General features: G+C 40.8%; 1 protein-coding gene across 2 annotated transcripts in view; it reads right to left on the bottom strand.

Annotated features, from left to right (window-relative positions):
* Nucleotides 1–942: 942 nt before the first annotated feature.
* LOC146315483 (protocadherin-15-like) overlaps nucleotides 943–23280 on the bottom strand; it is a 278737-nt gene continuing 256399 nt past the window's right edge. The window contains exons 32-40 of one of the 2 annotated variants that reach the window (XM_084735432.1): nucleotides 20939–21157; nucleotides 19468–19476; nucleotides 17806–17925; nucleotides 9275–9296; nucleotides 7653–7691; nucleotides 7432–7505; nucleotides 4551–4665; nucleotides 2457–4381; nucleotides 943–1064 (exon numbers count right to left, since the gene is read on the bottom strand). In XM_084735432.1, the coding sequence (XP_084591558.1) occupies nucleotides 2480–4381; nucleotides 4551–4665; nucleotides 7432–7505; nucleotides 7653–7691; nucleotides 9275–9296; nucleotides 17806–17925; nucleotides 19468–19476; nucleotides 20939–21157 (2500 nt within the window). In that variant the 3' untranslated portion in view covers nucleotides 943–1064; nucleotides 2457–2479. Of the gene's footprint in view, nucleotides 1065–2456; nucleotides 4382–4550; nucleotides 4666–7431; nucleotides 7506–7652; nucleotides 7692–9274; nucleotides 9297–17805; nucleotides 17926–19467; nucleotides 19477–20917; nucleotides 21158–23280 lie in introns of those variants that run through there. The other variant, XM_084735431.1, reaches the window with a different exon arrangement.

The raw sequence follows: 23280 nt of genomic DNA, 5'->3' as shown, positions 1-23280 counted from the left end.
ATCTTTAACATCATAGTGACATGAATGACAATCTCTTTGTGATCTGTTTTAGGATAAAAAAAACAAAAAAACAAAACTGAGGCTGAGAAAAAGAAAAACATGGAATCACTCAACAAAAGAGGCCCATCTTCTGTGTTGAATAAAGACAAAATTACAGTCAAGCACGGATCACATAAAATTTCACATTTCCAGTGAGGCACTCATTGCCTTGCAGCTCTATGTTCCCATCTGTAATAGCCCTGTCGGTGATAAACGCTTGGTACAAGTAAGCTTTAACAAATCATGGTTAATAAAATTTGAGTGTAAGTGCAATCACCTGTCGAGGACGGTGATCGGAGCTTATCCAGTTGAGGCACACAATCATTTTTTTTATGATCATTTTCTAAACAAAAGCAACATGATAAAGAAAGGAATGTAACAAAAAGGAAATTAACTTTCTGCATGGCCAGTCAGAGTTTTGTCATTGGTATGTGCAGGCTGTTCCACGGTCCCATCCATAACTCCTCCTCGTCTGATAATGTGTGGTCACTGTGGGACTCCAGTGTCTCCCTACTGTCCTTGTGGTTGTCAACAGAAGTCTCTTGCTCCTCGTTGACACACGGGACACTGCTGTTTCTGTCAATCAAGGCCTTGGCAATGTTGGTTTTGGACCCAAAACTTCTGAGATCTGTGATGGTGGATCCCAAGGAGCCACAGGAGGAGCGAGTGTTGAGGTTGACGTCCACGTTGGGAGGAACACACGTACCTGTTCCATTTTCTGTGTTGTTTCCCGTGCCCTCGATGCTAATAATGGGAGGGGGTTCTTCATGGGTCACGCCCAACTTGTCTAGTTTCTTAAAATGCTTAGCGAGCCGGCATGGAGAGCCCACCTTCAGGTTGTTTGGGTGGGGGGGCCGCCGAGTTCGGACGATAGTACCATTTTGTGCGAGGTAGATGTTCCCATTGATGTTACTGTGGCTGTTGGGTAGTCTGTTCCGTTGGGTCTCTGTGGTGCTCTCCTCTCCCGTGGAGGTGGTCTCATTCTCCCGGTCTACCACCAGCTTAATCCTCTTCTTTTTCCCAATCTGAGGAGGAGAGAAAGGGTCAAGGTCAGTATATATTTCTTTTTCAGAAGATACACTATACAACAGTTTCTCTGAAAACAAAAATGCAAACACAGCAATGTAGATAGTTTGGTTGCACACCAGGTATCAAGATCATGGTATACACAAGGACATCTCACCATAATTTACTTTCTTGTCCCAGGAAAAACACTCAACACACAGGAAAAAGTCTGATTTTTAACTGAATTTATGCTTGTGTGTATTTGAGGACTGAGGACTATCATGTAGCCAATGGAAACAAGGACATCTTCATCAAACTCTGTTAACACTACCGCACAAATAATGACATAAAATGTTATTACAACAATATAACTGCACTTCTAAATGGAAAGGTCTATGGAAGCCAGTTTCCACCAGTAACACATAAATATCCCCATGGTAAGTCATAAGAAGATAAAAAGTTGTTATTTTGAGATGAAAGTCATAATCATTAAATAAAAAGCCATTGTTTGTTTGATGTTTTCTCTTGTAGTGCTACTTATCCATTCAGATTGTTGCTGTACAAGTTGAAAAGTTTTGGGGATACTGGCCATAGAGATGTCTGCTCTGTCTCTGGTTGCCACTCTGCTTTTGAGTTTTTCCCTTTTTTAAATTTTCGGTGCTTTTAGCACCACAAGCTCTCTTTTGATGAGGTTACAGCTCAGCGATGATTGTTATTTACACCCTGCACTGTCACTAGCACAAACCTCTCATCTAGTGAATAGTAGGTGCATGGTTTGTTCTGCACTGTGATACAGTTGGCAGGTGTAGTTCGGTAGAAAGAAAATAGTTCTTACACTACTGCTCGCAACAAGGTCTGTGGATTATCTTGAGTAAATGGCTTGTGATTTCTAGAAAGAGACTTTGCTTTTGAGTTCTTCAGGTGTTTTTTTGGTGCTTTGAGGCCCACGAGCTGAATGCCATTTAGTTCTATTATATACTTAAGAGGAGGACATCTCTATGAGTGATATCTGCAAAACTTAGCACCAAAACTATCAATCCAGAACAAACCCCATTTTATGACCAAGCATCACTTTTGTGTTAGATCTGAATTTATGGTGAGACATCTTGATTTTCTATAGAAGCATAACAGAAAAACAGTCAAAGTAGATAGCACCGCAACATGCAAAATCTCACAGCAGAAACGAGCACAGCGTTATACTAAAAGAAAAGGCATAAAAACACCCAGAAAACATCAAAGAGAAGAAGTCAAAGATGTGAGAGAGAGCAAAACTCTGATATTTTGCAGCAGGAAAACAAAGTTTTTCCTTGCTGAGGGTAAATGAGGAAAAAGTGGACGTCTGAAACACTCTGTAGAGGAAAGCAATATTTCTTCACTCCCATGCAAGGGTAATTGATTTTGTTCACTCTTACTTCACCGTGGATAATATTTCTCTCTAGAAGGCAGTTGAGTTTCCTTCCGAATCAACATCTGACGTCTCTTCTGTTTCTCCGGATTTCTTTGACGCACTCTCTGATCCAGAGCCGCTGGCTGAAGACTTGTCAGAGGAGATGGCGTCCTCGTCCACCTCAGTGATGGGGGACAGTCCTCCATATGTCTCTACAGAGGTGTCACTTCTGATCTCTGAGCTGTACTTGGGACCAGTGTAAGGGGCAGAGGGCCCTGGGTCTCTAGATGCTACAGTGGACTTCTTAGGCGGTGCTTCATCACTGAGTTCACTAGATGATTCTTTGCTCTCGTCAGCAGTCTCAGATTCCTCCTCATCCTCTTCTTCGCTCTCCTCTGTAATTGTATCCTCAGATGCACGGCTCTGGCTGGACTTCTGGGAACGCCGACTGCCACTGGTGGACTTGGAACCTGCTGAACTCTCCTCGCTGCCCAGGGAACTCTGGTCTGTCATCTGGCTGGCTGATGAAGACCCTTCACCGGATTCTGAGCTTTTCCTCAGGCTGGACCCACGAGACGAAGGGGCTTCACTTCCTGAATCTGGCTCGCTGGCTGTCCCTGTCCCTGACTCGGCCTCACTGAGTTCTTCACTGGACTTCTCTGAGGTTACTGCACTTCCTGATGATCTGGTTCTTTGTGACGACCTTAGACTTGAGCCAGATAAAGATCCAGCACTGCTAGCGCTACCACTACCGCTGCCACTCTCACTTGCACTTTCACCACTTCTGGTACCACTCCCACTGCCACTACCACTCACATCTGAAGCACTGCTCCCCTTGCTGGCCTCAGTAGCTGATGATCTCATGGAAGAGCGGGCAGAAGACCCGCTTTCTCTGGTGCTCCCTGAAGCCTCTTCCTCCTCAGACTCCTCATCAGAGTCTCCCTCTGTTCCTGAACCCTTTTCTGTGCTTGTTTCCTTCTCTGTTCCTGTGGCTGTGCCTGATTCTGTTTCTTTCTCGGACTCTGACTCTTTCTCAGACTCTGACTCTTTCTCTGTGGCTGATGACTTCTCTGACTCTGACTCTTTCTCTGTAGCCGATGACTTCTCTGACTCTGACTCTTTCTCTGACTCTGATTCTTTTTCAGTGCCAGATTCTTTCTCGCTTGCAGATTCCTTCTCAGTTTCGTCTTCGGCTTCAGATTTGGACTCCTCCTCAGAATCCCCTGGCTCTTCATCGGGCTCTTCCTCTGAGTCCACAGTGCTTTCGTTGGCATCGTCCCGGTCTAAATCTACTTTCAGATAATCTTTGTCAACACTGCTTTTCTCAGAGGATTCCTCATCAGAGCCTTTCTCCTTACTGCTTCCACTCACACCTGCCTCTGGCTCACTTTCTGTCACACTAATGGACACTTTAGACCTCTTTTCATCCTCACTGGGTGCTTGTGAGGCCTCCTCATCTCTCTCGCTGCCTGTGGCTGAGCCACGACTCACACTACTCTGTGACTTTCTCCGGAGCTGTAACTTGTTGCCCAAGTTGATTTTCTTCAAAGCTTTGCCAAGCCGGCTGCGGGCATCAGACTTGCTGTCGATGGGTCCCGTAAGTGCTGGTCCGTCAGTCAGACTCTCCTGGCTGTCGATACGGCGGGCTGACATCAGTTTTGCGTAATCATCGTCCTTCTTCCCGGCACCAAACATCTTGAACATTTTGGCTTTCTTCCATGGAGATGGGCCAGAAGGACCAGCATCAGATGGCTGTTCTCCCTTGCTAGCCGCCAGGAGTTTGCTGAGTTTCATGACAGACTTCAGTTTCTTGGCAGCCTTAGAAGGTTCGCCCGCGTCTGCTGGCTCAGCTTGTTCGATTTCATCCTCTGGTGGCACATCCCTAAATGCAACCCTCTTGGGTGGACCTCTACCCCGCATGCCACCACGGCCTCTGCCTCTGCCTCGGCCCTAAGACAGTCATATTTAATTTAGCAACCTTTAAAGCCACAATTTTGGAGGTCAAATGTGGTTGCTACTGCTGTTTCAATAATGCATTGGACACAACCTAGTAAGGCAATAATTGAAAATCTTGGTATTATCACTGAGAGTATGAAATTCACATAAGGAAAGGTAATACCTCAGGGCCATGAGGACTGTAGTAATACCCATCATCCTCCATTATCACCTCTCCGTATTCATCATACATGGGAGTTATCAGCCTCCTCCGACTGCCGTACTGAGGAAGGTCATACCTGAGAAACAGATTCACAAAAAATACAATAAATAATACAATACAATACAATAAATAATAAGGTGTTTAGGCTATCTTGACTGTTTGATTATAGTTTTAATACCAATGAGTAAACTAGGCTAATGGGCAAACAAATTTATGTATTCATCTACACACTGTATGATAAAAAGCCACTAATGAATGGATCACTTCAAACATCACAAAATCAAACATCACACCTTCTGTGTCATTTTAGGCACCTGCTTTTATGTAGTGAGTACAAGGTAACTTGTCAATATATGTGGGCACTAATGTCATTGTCAGAAACATAAAAGGCCTCACTATTTTCTGTTTTCTATTTTTCACTGCTTCTCCTAAAGCTTCCTCTATGATATCTGCCTCCATTCATTATGGCTTTTGATCTTTTTTTGTACATTTGGCAATATCTTTGATCAGATAGACGGTAATTGCTGTGGTGATTTGCAGCTCTTCCTAGAAATCTCTTGGCAAGTTTAGAGGGATATAATGGAGAGAAAAAACATGCAGAGTGCTTGTCCAAAAATAAATAGAGCAGTGTACATATTTGCCCATCTTTGTCAAAGGGGTCTAATAAATTAGAAGAATGCAAAAACATGCTGAGAATGGGAACCTGTGGAGTAACAAATAAGAGCTAAAAGCCCATTAAAACACTTTCAAACTGATAAAATCAGGTTGCATAACTCTTCTCCAATGTGCTGTTTTGTTTTGTTTTTAATTCCACAGCATGTTTGGCCACATGGCTTTTTCGGCAGAGTGCTAAATGAGACTAACTATCCAACCACACACTCTACTAAAGAGAGCAGCGTGCACTTGGTTCCTTCCAATTTGTCATTAAAATAAAAGACAAAGTAGAAGAGAAAATTTAGTACTTTTTGTATGGTTTTGGTGTTTCAGTGTTGATGGCTAAATGCACAGAATATTTGTTCGTTCCTTAATTCATTCATTCATTCATTCATTCATTCATTCATTCATTCATTCATTCATGCAACAGTGTATTTTACACTTCAACACAAAGGGACTGGAGTTAGTTAGGAAGCTAATATTCATCTGTAGTCCCTGGACAGCCTGTAACAGATCAATGCCTCATGTCTTCTGTACATTTGCCCCAACAAGCACTACAAAACAACACGATACAGTCAGGCCAGGAATTTCATGGCATCCACAACGGCCGTGGCTGGCATGCCCCTTCAGTTTGGCCTTACGCCCGTCAAATAATTATATGCCCTGTGGCCACAGCAGCCTTGATGCCCCACCAGCATTGCCCCAGCTGATTTTGCTGACTCGCAGCAGAGACAAAGTGCCCAGGAGCATGAGAAAGAGGGCCGTCCAATCGTCTAACTCAAAGGACAAAGTCAGGACAATTTTTTCTTTTTTTTCAATTGCAATAGCCAGGTTTCAGGTAGTAGAGGGGCAGTTGCTATTCGTATTTTTAACACAATATGTAGAATTCAAATACTTTGGACTAAAACATCAAGATCTGAACCATTCAACAACACTACTAAATATGCATATACATTGATTTTCAGCTAAAAACACTGGTTAGGGGGTTTAGTCAGTCTTTAAGTTAATTAATTATTTAATTGGACTTAAAATCATTGTTTTATTTGCTACGCTGGCATTTGGCCTTTGTGCCATACATAAATAAATGATCTGAAGGCAGTGCAAATTAAATATTTTTAATTTTTAAATCATATTCTTCATATATTTAGTTTGTCTGCTTTAGTGTGGCGGGTAGCCTTAAATGACTTTGATAATTCATATTGAACATGTGAATTATTCTTGATCTCTGCAATACTGAATTAGAGAGGAGCCTGAAGTAAAGAGCCTGATAGAAATTTGTGTCACCGCCACTTTCTGAACATGCAAGGGCAGCGGACCACACGATGATTCAGGTGATTGCTGGATTAAAAGCCTGACCGCTGTTTAAATGTGCCCCTCAATGCAAATAAAAACAGATCAAAGGCATCTGGTCATAGTGATGATACACTCATTTGCAATAGCCGCTTTCACAATGAACTTTGTGACACGCCATTAAAATATAATTACAGCTTGTTGCAAATCAAGGCCAGTGTGATTCAGACACTGCGAGCAACAGCTGAGGTAATTAGAGTTAGTAAAGATGACAGGTAGGTCAGTGAGTAACCACAGAGGCAATTACAGCACTTCACTTCAGTATGGACAGTTTTAAACATTTGTCAGATTTCTTTTTAGCGATTTAAGTCCGTAAGGTGCAAAAGCTTCTCCCTGTTTTGATCAACTTGTATCGTAACTCCCCAGAGCAGTGCAAGTCACCTGCCATAGAGCGGGAGCGTTTAATGAATAACGATTTCTCAGCAGCTGTTACAGCTTTGAGTTTCATGTTTTTCCTCTTTAGACCATATGGGCAATGTAACAGGCAAGCCAAAACACCCCTTATCCAATAAACCATGGGAGAACACTTTCACAGTCTCAGGTGCCTGACTCAAGGCAGCATAATTGATCTCATTTGAAGGGAGCAAAGAGGGTAAACGCTCGGATGGTATGCGCTGCTGAAGGGGCAGCATAAGTTATGCTCATCATTTTATTCTGAACTTCTTTAAAATGCTCTCCTCCCTCCAAGGACCTAAGCACTGGGAGCTGAAAGGCAAGGTTGCGATAAATAAACCCTAATGATGTAATTTTTTAACTTTAAATGAACCAATGGAGATCAGTTCAATGGATTAAAGTAAGACTGATGAAAGATGAGACAGTTAGCGGGCTGTGTGCTCACCCTTGGTCATAATTATAGTAGTCTTGTGTGTAGTAGTCCTGCCCTGGGTCGATACCTGACTCCATGGAGAGTTCCTGCATTTCAGAGAGGCAGAGAGAGAAATTACTCAGCAATCTTTGGAGAAAGACAGGAGAAGAAGAGCAGCAGTAGCACCATGCAGGGTGAGTATACAGCAGTAAGACTACAATCCCTGTGAATTAAGAAAACGGGAGTGTTTCTACCTCAGGTCTCAGAAGAGATGGCCTCAGCAGTTGCTGTTGCTGCCAAAGATTAGTACAGAAGAAGGATAAGGCAATGACAGGAAGGGACGGTCAGGAGAGACACAAACATAAGGAAGTGTTCACTCTACACATTTCAGATTTAAAGCCAGAAAATGCAGGCCTCTCTTTTGTTTATTGCCAAGTCTATGGAGGAGGATGGAGAAAATATTGATCGAAACAAAGCAAAGAAAAAAGATGGAAGACATTGCCCAAACAATAAGGAAATATGAAATATGAAAAAAAAAATAAATCAAACATCCTGCATATATCAGTTGTAGGGTTGGGTACCACTCACATTTGAACCAGCATGCTATAGACACAGGCATCTGGAATTCAGTACCAGTACTCACATACCTTTTTTCAGTACTTTACTCTCTTTGTACTAACACAAATGTGATTCTAGTAGTAAAATATAAACATTAACATCTCCATTTCAATGTTGTTATTCATTTAGAATATTTTAATATTTAGAGCATTTAACACCTGCAGATTGTCTTGGAGGAAGCACATGTGAAATCCTTCCTGTTATTTTTGTCATTACAACTGTAGTTTTTGCTTATTGTAATATTTTCCCATTGATAGTTCGCACTTAAGGAATACTGGTTTCACACTCATAAATGCCACACATTTTCATAGAATACTAGACAGCATGTTGGTAAGGAATTTTACTTGCAGTCAGTGGCTGAGTATTGATTAACCCTCGTAAAAATGCTAAGTTAATGTCAGCCAAGAGAATGGGAAAAGCCCATTTATCTCCAGCAACAACTTATCCAGTGAGCAATGATGAATTAATCAAAATGTCAATGAAGTTGACAATACCTCATTTATAGCTTTGTTGTCCACAGGGGGTGAAGCTACGCTGTAGACACTGGCTGCTGGCATGCTAATGCTAGCTGCAACTGCTGCAGGGGCTTTCAGGCTATGAAAATCACTGCACTCTTTAGCTTTTAGATACACTGTATTTTGTGTTTGGTTAGATTTGTTGCCCTCATGGGCTTTGCATTTCACATTACAAATACTGCAGTGAGGTGTGAAAGTTAAACCACATTTGTGATCTTAAGCAAGCTGCAGGTGTAACGTGCACCTCTCTCTTTGTCTCTATTACTTTCTCATCCAGATGCCCTTCAAGGTTCCAAACTTTGGCACAGATACTCTGTATTACCAACGTAATTCAGTCGGTAACCCTAAAAGTACAGAGCTTGGTACCCAACCCTAGTTGGATGCTGAGAGTTCACAGATTATTTGAAGGCGACAAAATCAGACTTTAATGTCAAACATTGTCAAACAGACTCACTTTATTTGCTCCCTGATTGTTTTTTTTTCTACTAGTGGGAAAAAAATGCTTATCTGGTATTTGACAGGAACATTGGAGCCTACGACAGACTATCAAATCAAACCTAAAATATAATGTCAGTGTCAGAAGTCCTATCAGCAGGATCTCATCTTAATCTCATTCAGTGTTTTCCATCAAGTGAGTTGTAGATAAGAATAATAGGATATAAGCTGCCTCAAGCTGCCTTGAGAGTGACAAAATGTCTTGGCACGACAATAAGATAAAAACACATCACAGCAGGAATGCTTACCTGTCTGCCGTAGCCTCGCCTGCTGTGTGCCGCAGAAAAGGAGAAAATGAGACAAATGATGAATATGGATTGACAGCAAACATTTCAAGTACTTTCAGATAAATGAAATGTTAAGTCTACAGGACTACTGTGTCTACATTCTGCTGACCAGTGAGAAAATTGCAGCTTTACTTACTGTGCATTTTCATGTGTTAAATTACAGAGTTGCACATCTTGGTTCAGTTTTAAAAAGGGTGCCTAAGGCCATAATGTTATCATGCTGGTGTGGGCTGTTTTTTTTTTCTCCCATTATCTCATCCAAACAGGAAGAACAAAAAAAATACAATAAATGCAAATATCAAAGAGGCTGGGAAGATTGCAATTTGAAAAAACCCGGTGTTTATACAGACATATCTGGAGCATCTCCTTGCAGATATGAAAAGGACATTGTGATTCAGGGAGGAATTAGTGACTCAAAGAAAGTTAATAAAATTGTCTTTGGTTATCACATCATATTGTGTCATTTTCTTTCAGTAAACCACAATGTCTTTAAGATGCATTGAAGTAAGTAAATCCTAGGAATTTCACTTTCTCAGATGCATAATAAACATCTCAGAGCTGCTCCTGAGGACAACAGTGCAGTGCATTCAGTACGAGTCAATGAGAAACGGCGAGTAATGGAGCAGCCCGGCTGAAACCTTCAGGTTCACAAGCGTACAACTGTAACCTGTCTGGGCCCATAAATAATGACAACTTTCACACTCAGATATATGGCCAAGCAATGATGTGAGCTTCCTCTGGAGAACTGTAATCTGTTATTATGGGCAGGGACCCGGGGACAGGGCAGAGCCATATGGTCACACCTCCCAGGCAGAGTGGATGATGGGAGTGGGATCTGATGAATGATCTGTTGGCTTGGCTGCTGGCTACTGCTGCTTCATACAACATCAAGAAAAATGGCCCAGTGGACGGCAGCCGTAGGAAGTTTGCACAAGAGGGGACTTGGGGAAAGATGGGTGATAAGGTAATGTTGTAGAAGAAGAGGTGAGAGAGGTGAGCGCAGAATTACAGCAAGACTTGAATACTGAAGAACCCAGTGCATTTTAACTATATAACAGTAAGGTGATCTTAATTTTGCAAACAGCTTTTATTACATTATATTTTATTCTGCAGGCACAAATTCCTTAAAGTTTCCATGACATGGCTAGTGGAGTGCTTATTGCTTTTGTGTTTCCTGTTACCCAACCCCCCTGCCCACCATTTACCTAAGACTATCTATAGATGTAATGCTAGTAAGGAGAGTGATCCTATTAGCTGAATCATGGTTAACTGAGCCTACAGCAGGTAGCAGTCAGCTAGGTTATTTTAGCAACAAGTAAATAACAGCGAGTTGACGCTGAGCAGCTGGAAGACATCAGGCTAGAAAATATTTTCTCCATAAAATATGAGCCAGTTTCTTTTATTAAGTTGTGCTTTTGCACAGTCAGGCCCATTCCCCAGTCATACTCCATTCCACTCCAGTGAACAAAAAAAAAACCATTCCCCCTCTTTGCTCCACTGCATCACAACCAAGAAAATGTTTCATTGGATGCAAAATTAACGGTTAATCTTTTTGCAGGAAAAGAAATGCCATTAAAACAGTAACATAACTACGTGACAATATCTACAAAACGTCTTCTTTGACATTGTTGGGTGGCAAATATGGTAAAAAACACTAATTTTGACTTCATGAGAACTATAATTTACAAAACAAATCTACCCAACCCATTCTCAGTTAAAGGAATAGTTCATCGGCTCACCTGATTGGCTTACTATGGCATAGCATAAAGACTGAAAACGGGGAAACAGCTAGTCTGTGTTTGTCAGAAGGAAATAAAATCTACCTACCTCACTAATTCACACATTACATCTCGCTTGTTGATCCATACAAAACCAAAGCGTTTAAACAATAAGCTGTGGTTTTATGTGCTTGACAGTTTCTTGGCCGGGCATAACCTCCCATGAAAGAAGACCTTGTAATTTATACACTTCTTCTTGCAAGGAGTTTTAGAAAAAAAAACTGGTCTCCTTTTATGAAATATATAGATATTGTGTCTTTGATTAATTAAGTCTCCTCTCTGAAGAGTAGACTAATGTGGTACACTGTTTCCACAGAGCCAGGCTAGCTGTTTACTCTTTTCTTTATGCTAAGCTACGCTAACTGCCAGCAGTCTATGGCTTCATATTTACCATACAGATGTTAGAGTGGTATTTATCTTCTCATCAAACTCTCTGCATAAAAGAGAATAAGCATATTTCCCAAAATGTTGAACTATTCCTGTAACAAAAATACATTGTTGTATGTGGTGTAAGAGCAGATGGATGTTTACATGCAACAAAGGATCTCTCTGATCAGCATTTTGTGTGTACATGGATATTAACTTTAGCTATTTTTTTGTATGCCATATGGTGTTTGGTTTGTATTTTCTTTAGCATGCTATGCTGAGATGTAGTTTTGAAACTTACATACTTTTATTGTTAAGTTTACACAGATTTTGGTTAAAATATCCTCAGAAAAAAGTGCTAAAATTAAGTTAAGAACTATTTTTATTCTATCAAAAGTTGTATTTTGTTTTCTTGGTGCTTGTTTTTTTTTCCCGTCACTGCACTCAATCATCAGTAAGGACACAAAACAGTATGATAAAACCAGTTGTAAAAATGGAATATAAAGAAAAGCATCCATTAAAGCTTTCTGTTCTTTGGGTTGGAAAAAAAAACAGCATGTGAGCTGCTAGCCTTTTTTACAAAAGAGATTACCCCATGTAGTGAACATGGAATACTGAATTAGTGGGCCTTCGATCTGCCCATCAGGGGAACGTGTGATGAATCAAACATTACATTGCTCTGGAAGGAAGGTATGCTAAGACCACTTGCCTTAGGGCGCGCTGGGTGAAACAAACACATGAAGGGTATGTGGGAGAAAGGCAGAGAGGAGTGGAAGTGAAAAACCTGAGCACAGAAAGAAAGAGAGAGGGGACAGAGGGTGCATTGCAATGAGTGTAAAGAAGGTAATAGAATCTCCCGAGAACCACGAGGAAAGATTAACAAGAGGAGGCCAAGGATTGGAAAGTATTAGAGCTAACTACAGACGGAGAGGAAGTGGGAGAGAGGGGCACAGACAAATGGGACAGGCAGAAGGTCAGAAGGATGGAAAAGGAAAGGAGAGGCTAACAGTAGTTGACAGTCCCACAGGCAGCGGCCCTGGTTAACGATTGATTGGTTCTCTAATTAGCCTTTTCCAGTGTGCAGCCGAACATCACAGTGACTACTTTATCATGCTGGGAGGATCTCTGCAGACATGTGAATAGACAGGTCCCTCAGAGGCTGGCTCTCTTCATTCAACATGAGCCTGCCGGGGCCAACAGCCGGTGTTACAGCCGATGCCTCAAACAACATAAGACGTTTTCACTTAAAAGTGCCAAGCGCTGTCGAGTCTGCATTCAACTGAATTTCATTTAAATGAAAGGATTTCCTGTAGCCTGCCTCAGCATAACATCCCATGAGTTTAATTTAATGTAAAGTTGGTTTCATTATATACAAATCCCAATTCCAAAAAACTTGTGACTCTGTGTGAAATGTAAATAAAAATGCAGTGATTTGAAAATCATTATGAAGTCATTGTTCACAAGCAAGGATGGGGCAAAGTTTTACCTTGTGTAAAAAACTGTGTGGGCAAACAGTCCAACTATTTAAGGAATCAAATTCAGAATTAGTGTATATTTATTTGTGTATTTCTAGATTTGATTTTGTTTTGTTTATGGTGTTTCAGTAAGTTCAGGGTCTTGGTACGATAATTAGTTATTTTACTTTTCACTGCATCACACATCTGTAAAGTTTATAGCTCACATTCATTCCTCACTGTATGTATTCCCCCGATAAATACACCTAAAAAAAAGTAATATTTTATGTGAGCTTAAATCACTGCAACAACTTTCTGAATATGTTTCATCAACAAATATGTGATCATCCCTCCTGAATACTCTGAAGCTTATTTCACAGAATTTGCATACCTTTGGGAAATTCTTAACAGTTATGGTAATTTTCCCACATTTGAAAAAACATCTAACATTATATATTTTTTCCTTTGCTTAATTTGGATTCTCCATGAAGCAACAGCATCCTAAATGTTCACGCTCTTATCTTTGTGACGAAGCAAAAGAGCAAATTTAAAATCAGCAATATATAGCCAGTAAATGCTGGGAAAATGACCCCAGGGTTATGGAATAAATATATATTTTGGTGTGTAGTATAATTTAATTAAAGCTTGAAGTGGCTTTGGTTGTGAAATGTTAATGTTAAGATTCTGAACTTAAGTAACATACTTATAACGTGATGAACGGATTAATCTGCTAACTCTGGGGTATACTTAACACTATCATGGATCTAATAAGAGTTCAGATAATTAAAACAAGGAAATGAACTGAGCCAAGCTGATACTGTATATGCAAGCCTTTTTATATTCTAATTCATGCCTGTGAGCATATTTTACAGTCAACGTGGCAGAGCTGAGTACATTTCTTGGCAGGTGACACTAAAATTTGATTTTCTCACAAAGTATCAAGTAAAAAAAGCATTTTCTCTCTGAAAACCCACACAGTCAAAATTCTTTGACTTGGCTAAAGCTTATATAAAATACTAACAACTGTGCAAAAAAAATACAAAGTATTTAGAAACAGCAGAAAAACAGGCATGGAAATGTATAAATAGAAATAATGAGAATATGGAGACAAGGAGAAAAAAAGTCAGAAAACTGTGGACTGAGAGGAAGACTGTTCACTGAGCTCAGCAGTGTTTGAGCTGTTTGAGTTCAATTGGCTTGTCTGCTGAACCTCTTCTGCCATGTTCAGTTGACTCATTTCATTTTCAGTGTAGTTCATACTTGTTGTTGAGTTGATTTGGACTGCAGAGCTGGAGTTGGTTGTGTTTGGCGTGCTCTGCTCATCCCAGGGATCAGAGCTTTGCAGTTTGTTAGCACCCTCTGATTCTTCAGTCACTTGCGGTTTCTTGTTAAACTTGGGCACCTTGCAGTTTTTGTCTACTTGGCTGTACAGGTTGGCAACAGACCTCTCTATTTCGGCAAGATTCTGGATGTTTTTCAGGATCCCTTTAAGCTCCTTCTTCTTCCCCACGTCACTTTGTGATGGGTCAGGGGGAGGGGGGTGTTTACGCTCTGAAACGGGGCGAAGCGAGGACACGGAGGGCAAAGAGGCTGGAACAAACTGGACAACTGGGCGCGAATGATCACTCGCAGGTGAGGGAGGGGGAGGTAGAGGAGGTGGAGGTGGGGGAGCAAGCTGTTTACTGACAGGAGGAGGAGGAGGAGGAGGAGGGGGCTGAGGGGTACACCGAGGTTCAGGAAGGTAGGACGGTGAAGGTGGGGAAGAAGGTGGACTCGGGGGAGGAGATGTGGGTGGGGAAGGTGGATGTGGGCGCTGTGGCGGAGGAGGCGGCGGATCTTCTGGTGGATCTGGTATGATCTCCACAGTGATCTGACAAGGCTGGACCGTCATGTAGTTGGAGATGCTGGAGCTGAACTTTCTGAGGATGGGTGGAGTTGGTTTTTGGCTAGCCAGGGGCCACGACTCTTCTCCCTGAGTAATGATTACACTGGGGGGCAGATCCCTGCCCACAGTGGTGGGGCTGTAGGAGTAATCCATGATAGAGAAGAGGGCTTCTGAGGTCAGCTCAAGCATGTCATCGCTCTCTCTATCCCTTTCCAGGATGGAACAGAGGGAGCCCAGGGACCCTTGGGAGCCTCTGTTTTGCTTGAGGGTTTGTTCCTGGAGGGCCTGTTGCTCAAACTGCCTGGCCTGTTCACGGACCGACAACTTGGTCTCTGTGCTTTCACTCAGGCGAAGCGTGCCCGAACTCTCCGGCATTTGCCTGCCTCTCATGGCTGCTTGGAGTATCTGCAGTTCCCAATCGTCTGGGTCCATGAGAGGTTGTCTCCTTGGCACCTCGTAACTGTGCATCCCACTGTGAATGCGAGCAGGCATCGTCCAGACGCACCCTGATCCTGCTGAGTGGGAAAAGGAGAATCGCTTTTCCGATGGGCTCTCGCCCCGTGTGAAGGCATCGGGGCTGATGAGGGGGCTGTTGTCGTTGTAGACAGGGTTGTGAGTGGTGAGCGGGTTGCGGTCAGAGAGAAAGGTCACGTTGCTCTCTGACTTGGGCAGGTTGACATGCAATGTTCCGTTCCCGCGGGCTGCAATGGCGCGACAGGCAAAGGTGCTAAGAATCCTCTGGTGGTCAGCTTCCTCAATGACAGACTTTTTAGCCCTGCCCCAGTAAAAGGTGGAAGTGAAGAAGAAAAAAGACTTGAAACAAATAAAGATTGATAATGTAAGTGCAAGCGAAGCAACAAGAAGGAGGCGAAAGCATGAGCACTATCATTTATTACGTCCTGCAACTCTAAGTATTGTGACTGTTGCTGAGATTAATGATTTAAATGGCTTAATATGTTCAGAACTGTTTTTAAGGTCTGCACCTCATGCACCAACAGATACATGTCTGTATTTTGAGGCAAATAAAATGAAATGGCATTTGTTGTGCAACAACTTTGTGTAGAGAATCTGTGCAGCATGTTGGTTTACTGCATCATGCAACATTTTTGGTGTGTATGGACCTAGTGTCTGTTAACTGAAGTTTGACTGTACGTGTAAGTACATGTAATATTGGCATTAAAAACTAATCTATTCTAAAACTATTTAAAAACTTTCTAATCTTATGCTAAAGTCTTACAATGTGATATGAATAAATATTTAAATACACTATAATACAGATTGGGCCAAAGACTGGATGGATTAAAGTAATTAGTCACAACACTAAGAGATATGAACATAAGGACCACGGACAACAAAAGGAGACGACTGTCCAATGGCAATGGAAAGAACAGGCAGCTATAGTGATATCTACTGAAGTGCAGTTTGTCTAAACACAGGGAGCTTTGCTTTGCCTGACTACATGGAAGTAAAAAGGTTTCATCTAGCCTAAAAAAATACAGCTGCTACTACTTCACAAGTCAGTAAATAAAAACAGGATTTGCCAACTAATGCACACACGCACAAGGTAATTATTGATTAAAAAAATCTCAACCATTGTGTTAGAGGTTAAGCAAATATGAAAGTAATGTATATATATATGAATACGCACAAAAGTTACAAGCAAGAGGGAAACAAATGTGCTGCTCCTGTGTTATATTTACAAATAATGATGATCATATTCATAGAAATCCTACATCATATGTTTTGACATTACTTACTGCAGTCTGAATCCAGAGAGACAGGAGAATAGAAATGATGGAGGAGACAGAAACAGACAGATGGTAAAATGACTAAAACAGCAATGTCAGGGGTGTAGATGAAGTGTAAGCTCAAGGATGTGTCATGTTTTTGCTTTTTGAGGGTAAACATTGTACTGATTTATTTGTTGTACGCATCTGTGAGTATACAGGACTGCTGGCATAAACATAAAGCACACACACTGACACACACCATACCTTTCTGTGTCAGAAAAACTTTGCATTTTACACGTGGAATTTCAAAGTGTTTTAATGGGGTTGTTTATAAGACCAACTCCTCTTGTTCTGAGCGCAGGCTGGAAAATAACCCCCAAATAAACTCCCATGAGAGCTTTTCTCTCCTGCTACAGAACCAAAAGCTTCTGCTTGTTGTTGTTGGTCAACATCTGTTGTAAACATTACAAAAAGCTCTTTACAGCTTGCCATTAAATTTCCATTTTCTTTTTTTAACAGCGATTGTGATGGTAGTAGCAGTATTGCTTTAACATGCTGTAAATCAAAATTATTAAACCCAGCGGGGCAGCGGTTTCAATTCAACCACATTTAATCCTCGAGCATTAACGTTTCATTACACGTTCGAGGTAGTATTTAACATGAAAGGTGAAATCCGATTTTGCTGATGGCAAAACACTCTGGACATAAAGGCAAGCTCAGGAAGCATTCAATAGAGCCATTAATCAAAGGCAGGTTTAATGTAATTAATGACTAAATCAATTATTAAGCACAGGCCAGACTTTGTATTTGTTTCTATTTCCAGTAAAAGATGTGATCTTTTATGAACTTAAACACTCTTACCTTGGGAGAGGGTCTTGCAAAAATGCATACAAAGTCAAATTAGAAACAGATACATAAGCTAAAGTCTACTTAATCTTCTGTACTGTGGCACACGCCGTATGGTTTGCAGACATCTAAAGTGGATCGAAGCCAAAGAGCAGAGATCCCTGGACGCAGCGACTAATATGTCTAAAGCAGCAGGTGGAGGTCTGAGTTCAACTGTCATGCAGAGCTGCCAGTGGTCATTTTAGAAGAGAGTGATTTGATTTAGATTCTAGATGGTTGGTGTAAAAAGCAGGGAAATACCAGCTAGTGTTCGACCTGAAAGCATTTCTCCTGAGTTTGGAAGATGGGAACTCGAAGAGCGAGATACAAGACCTGCTTGTCATGGGAGCAGGTGTGAGGGGAAACAGATAATAAAGGGTCAGTGTTGACTCACATGCTGCTGTCGCCCAGCTCTTCATAGAGGTTAGCAGTGGGAGCACCTGCCGGAGGTGCTTTCCCTCCTGGTGGTAAAGCCATCTGAATCCTGGCAGTTTTGGCACACTCCGCCTGTCGCCTGAGAAAAGTGTTAACATTTACAGTCACCACAAAATATGTGCTTTTAGACCACATGCAAAAAACAAAAACAAAGAAAAAGCGCAAACAAAGAGAAAAGAAAAATCAACCCAAAATAAAGGCTTTGTCTCTTTGACATTTAAAGTAGTTAAGAATTAACTGTGTGGTTAAAAAATGAGTAGAAAGCGCATGCATCACTTATGCATGAAGTCTGAAATGAATTAACCATGTGTTTTCACAAAAGAGAGGCACACGCAGTACTGATGGTAAAACTAAATATACTGTTATGCTCAGTCATGTTTTAAGAGACGTTGGGATAGGAAAAGAATAACTTGGTATGATGGAATAAGGTAGCATCTATTTTTATCTTATGTCAATGCAAAGCTGCATTAAGCTTTTTTTGAGTGTCAGGACAGCAATTTCAAAACACTTACAGCAATGAGTGTTAATATATAATTTCATCTTTAATCACTATTTCAATATTCACTGCTATTTTAGTTCTGGTTATGTTCCACTAAAACCTGAGAAAATGATCTGGCTCTTGTTAGTTACTCTCTTCATGAGGTAAATCTCTGAAAGCTACATAGAGTAGCAAGTATTGATTATCAGTGAGATTGGTAGTACTAGCAAAACCCTTAAAAGAGGCATTTGTTTCAATATTAATGCCAAAAATGTTGCTTAATGGTGCTTTAAATATGAGAACTACACAACACAATAATGTTTTAGAACAGTAAAGTCATGATAATGTCACCCTGTAACTCTGACTTTAAAGGTTTCTTTTGAAGTTGTTAAAGATAACCGCAGTTCTCATAGAAGATGACATTGACTAGCACGATACCTAACAAGTTAAGTTACTGCAGAGAGTTTTATCTGTTTGTCTTGTGTTCAACACATAATATTTAAGTTCTGCTGCTGGAGATCTCACTCTCACATTAAGACAATAACAAAACATGTAGTTGTAGTTGTAGATGATTATGTGAAGTAGCATGGAATCATGGGAGTTTTCTTTACTTTCAAACAACTTCTCTGGGTTTGACCCTTGTCGGATACATTTGGGATAACTCAGATAATTTTAAATGGAAATGTGACATATTATAGCTTTAACTAGCAGGTCTGACATTAATGTGCATGCAGTTTGTATACAGGACAGCTGAGAACTGATCGAGAACAGATCAGATCAACAGAGTGACGTTAACAGTTGCGTGAGAAGATGCTGGCACAGAAAATGAGTTTTGTCGACTTTGGTTTGATTTTCCTTTGAAACTGCTTCAGATTTTCCACATGAAGAGAAACTCTTCTGCCAAATTAAACATTCATTCTGTAACCTACAAGATGAATCGGCGTTGCTTTTTTGTCATTATGCTGAAGACATATTAAAGGGTGGCATTAGCTGGAATGTATTTTGTTAATCATCTTCATATATTCAACTCATCTTTAAATAACTAATGAATAATGAAGATCAGAGAAACTGTACTTCTAACACACACTTCAAGCAACTGAAAGAGCAATCACTTAGAAAACATGAATAAGAAAAATTACTTACTCTTTGAACCTGGTGAGGTTTTGATTCAGAGGAAAGCAGAGGAAACAGGAAGAGAGACAAAAAATTGTGAGTGATTAGATAAATTGGCAAGACTGTAACTCTAATGTATTTAATGTCAGGAGGTCTTTTAAAAGCACAGACATACATCAGATTAAATAATGAGCACCATTCATGTAATCCTTACTCATACAACAGAAGATCTTTGTGTAAGATACTATGTTTATCCATTTAACCACAAAACAGGAGAAAACTTTGGGTATGTTCTTTCCAATTTCTATGCAAAGTAGGAAGCACTCAAGCCTCCAGCAGTGACTGCAGGGCTACAGGCAACAGTCGCCACTGCTTTTTTCTTAAGTGAATCTTCCATGCTTCATGTCACCATTACTTATTCACAACAAAATTCAGTCATTCCACATGAATAAACAGATTCATGTTTTAAATATTATATTCATCCCAAATTTAGGTAACGGTGAATAATGTTGACACACACAGAAAACGAGAAAGTGATTTCCTAAATCATTTCACTTTACCAAAGTAACATCGCCACCAACAAAGCGCCATCTGCTATGACAGTTTGTGTGTTAGGTCTAATGTCACCATCAACAGATTTCTGCTGGGTGTTTGGTCTGTGCATTTGAGTAAGAACAACCACTCCACCCATCTGCCGTGAATAAACATTTCCGAAACATCACCGTTTATGGATCACTTGCAGCATACCAACGATTAGAGGTTATAAGAACTGGATTCCTACCAACCAAGAGTTCAATTACCTCAACAATCTGAGCGATGCTTTAAACAAAAAAACATCATATTTTTGTAAACCGCAGAGTGTGTGTGTGTGTGTGTGTGTGTGTGTGTGTGTGTGTGTGTGTGTGTGTGTGTGTGTGTGTGTGTGTGTGTGTGTGTGTGTGTGAACAAGAGAGAAAACCATAAAGAAGAGCACTGTTTACTGCGTGTGTGTCAGGCAGAGATGATTAAGTAGCGTGAAGACGCACTGTGACGGTCACAATTGGCTGTAGATATTTGTCACAAATGAGTGTTAATTAATCTGCTTTCACAGAGCATGAGCAGGGAGATTAGCCCAGCAGAGTGCGCAGTCAGCATGTCTGATGAGAGAGGGAGAAAGAGATAGAGGGAGAGAAACACAAACACAAAAAGGCAGCAGCCATGCAAGAAGTGCTCCCACTTTATCTTAAATACTTGACAAATACACTTTTCTACAATGCTGTTTGTGCTCTTGCTGGCCCTATTTTACCAGGCCACAGGCTACAAGATGAAGACAATGGTTTACATTCACCCCATAAATATCTGATTTGTCTGCCAGGAGCTAAAACTGAGTGTAACACAATACCTCCCAAGATAATGGTCTGCTTAATTAAAATGTATTTCCTTCATAATTTCCTGACAACCAGTTAAGGATGATTAATTGATTGAAGAAGACAATGATTATCACTGAGGCGAGAGGACTCACTGTTTGTAGGTGACCATGACGATGAGGATGGCAGGGATGCAGCAGAGGATGATGATGATGGCCAGGGCCAGGAGAGCTCCCTCTGTGTAGCCCACAGCCTGGGCCGCCTTCTTCACACTGGCGACAACGTCTGGAGAGCGGATCTCGAGGATACGGCCGCCCTCACCCAGGTGCGGCTGGAACTCCTTGTTGATTTCCAGCACATTCCCATCAAGAAACCTGTTTTTTAAATCAAATAATTAGAACAGGAAAGTATTTTTTTTTCCAACAGCACAGCGGCAGAGAGAGCAAGCTATCTTAAAGCAGCAATATGTACAGTCAGACCCTGGTGTACAACAAATAGTGAGTTGGAGCCATAGACCCTGTGACTGCTTGACTTACTGTCTGCCAGACTCCATTAACATATTGCTCAATTTAGCCATTATAAACACCTACATCCTTCTAAAAGACTATTGATGATGCCTTATGACTCATAAACAGACACTAACTCATTCCCAAACATTCTGCATCAATTTTAACTCTAATAAATGTGAATTTCAGACCTGAACGCAAACTTCAATGGAGAATACAGTAAACTGGCTGACAACACAGTGATTTAGCACAGTAAATATATTAAATAAATCTCATTTAATCTTGCAAACTCTTTGACATTATATTTATATTAAAGCAGTTATAACCTATATTTTTTTTAACAACATATCAAAAGGCAATGTGAAAACAATGCGAACGATGTCACTTGTAGTGAATTATAACCTGCAGCTCCCCTCTGTGTGTTTTACAAGCTTCAGATTATTGTTTAGTGGTCTAGTTTGCAAGTTTAGTGAGTAGCTGTTGAATACAGTGGAGCATTTTGCAGCTTAAGAGCCAGATATTTTCCTCAACAGCTGGTGGAGACCAAAAACAGAGCTAAAAATTAGTGAATATTTGACTGACAAACACTCGATGATAATGCTGATCTATAATTGCTGTCACTAAGAAACTCACTGCTCACAAGGTTAACAAACTTATTTCTGCTGCCCCCAAATTGGCCAAACAAATCAGTTATTGCGGGTTTAAGTGTCTCATTTTCTGAGAAACAGTTATTTCAAGATTGCTGGTATCTGGTAATTTCTTTCATCACATCATGAATGATATGAAAGCGTAAATCATTCATAGAAATTTATCTTTTAAGTGAAAGTGATTTGTCAGTAGGAGTACTACAAAATATCCTGGATGCTTTGTGTGACCTTTCAACAAAAATGTGTTCACTTCTACAGTGTTTCCAGGACAAATATGTGAGAACAGAATCTGCATCAATATTGGCGTTAAATGAACACGCGTACAAGCAATGCATCCATTGTTGTTCCAGTCCTATTGCGTAACAATAACGAGAGTGGCTTTCAAAAATTCTGCATCACAAGAGTGAGCAGGCTGCCACATTCAATTACTATCATTTTTGTTTTTCTATAGGTGAATAAATGAGTGGAGATGAAGGTTATTAAGTGACTTCTCTGGCAATCTATCCTCCAGAGAGCTCAAATGGTGGAGAATGCTGCATTCAAGGTGGTGTAAGGACACTCGCATGCAAGAATCCTCTCACTATGTGGGCTTTCTCTTTCTCCCTCTGATCTAGCACCAGATATATTACATGCAATTACCCCACAACATTGTCAGACATGTACCGCATGCATAAAAAGCCTTTCTCCTCCAGTCTAAATTATTTTTCTGACAGTATCTCTATCCAAGGAAGCAGATTCATATTAAAGCAGGGACGTGGCAGGGCTCTTTTGAAATTAGCTTGGATCTCTCAAGAGCTGCCTCCTCAGATAACGGCAATGGTCACAAGTTTTGGTTTAAAAAGCTGTTTTTATGACATCCTTCCCATGGCTACAGCCTCAATCCTGCACCACAAACAGAGGCTCTCACCTGATGGTCAAGGACACTGAGATAATGTCTATAGATTAATTCAGTATACACAAAGCACCTCTGAATGTCATTTGAGTGGAGTGTTTCCAAATGAACTGAAACTGTCACAATCTCAATCTGAGGGGAGCCACACAGAAAACAGAATTGGCAGTAACCATGGATAAAGAGAAATAAAGACAGAAGATGGTGTCAGATAGCTCAATGTGAGATAAGCAGGAGAGCAAATTGGTAGAAAGTGAAGGGGACAACTCAGACGGGGGTGTTTCCTATTGATCGGCAACTCTCATGCTCTGATGGAGTTGCCTTTTAAAGATTGGTGTCTGATCGGTTTGACAGAAGGGCGGAGACACACGAAAAAGGTGAGGACATGATTGTCCTCAGGTTCTATCTAAGGCCAAAGACGTTTTTTTTTTATTCTGATGGGATGTAAAAGCGTC

The sequence above is a fragment of the Lutjanus erythropterus genome, chromosome 14 (genome assembly GCF_056507025.1).
Source record: "Lutjanus erythropterus isolate fLutEry1 chromosome 14, fLutEry1.hap2, whole genome shotgun sequence".
Taxonomy (NCBI): Eukaryota; Metazoa; Chordata; class Actinopteri; order Lutjaniformes; family Lutjanidae; genus Lutjanus; species Lutjanus erythropterus.
This window is presented reverse-complemented; position numbering and strand designations above follow the sequence as displayed.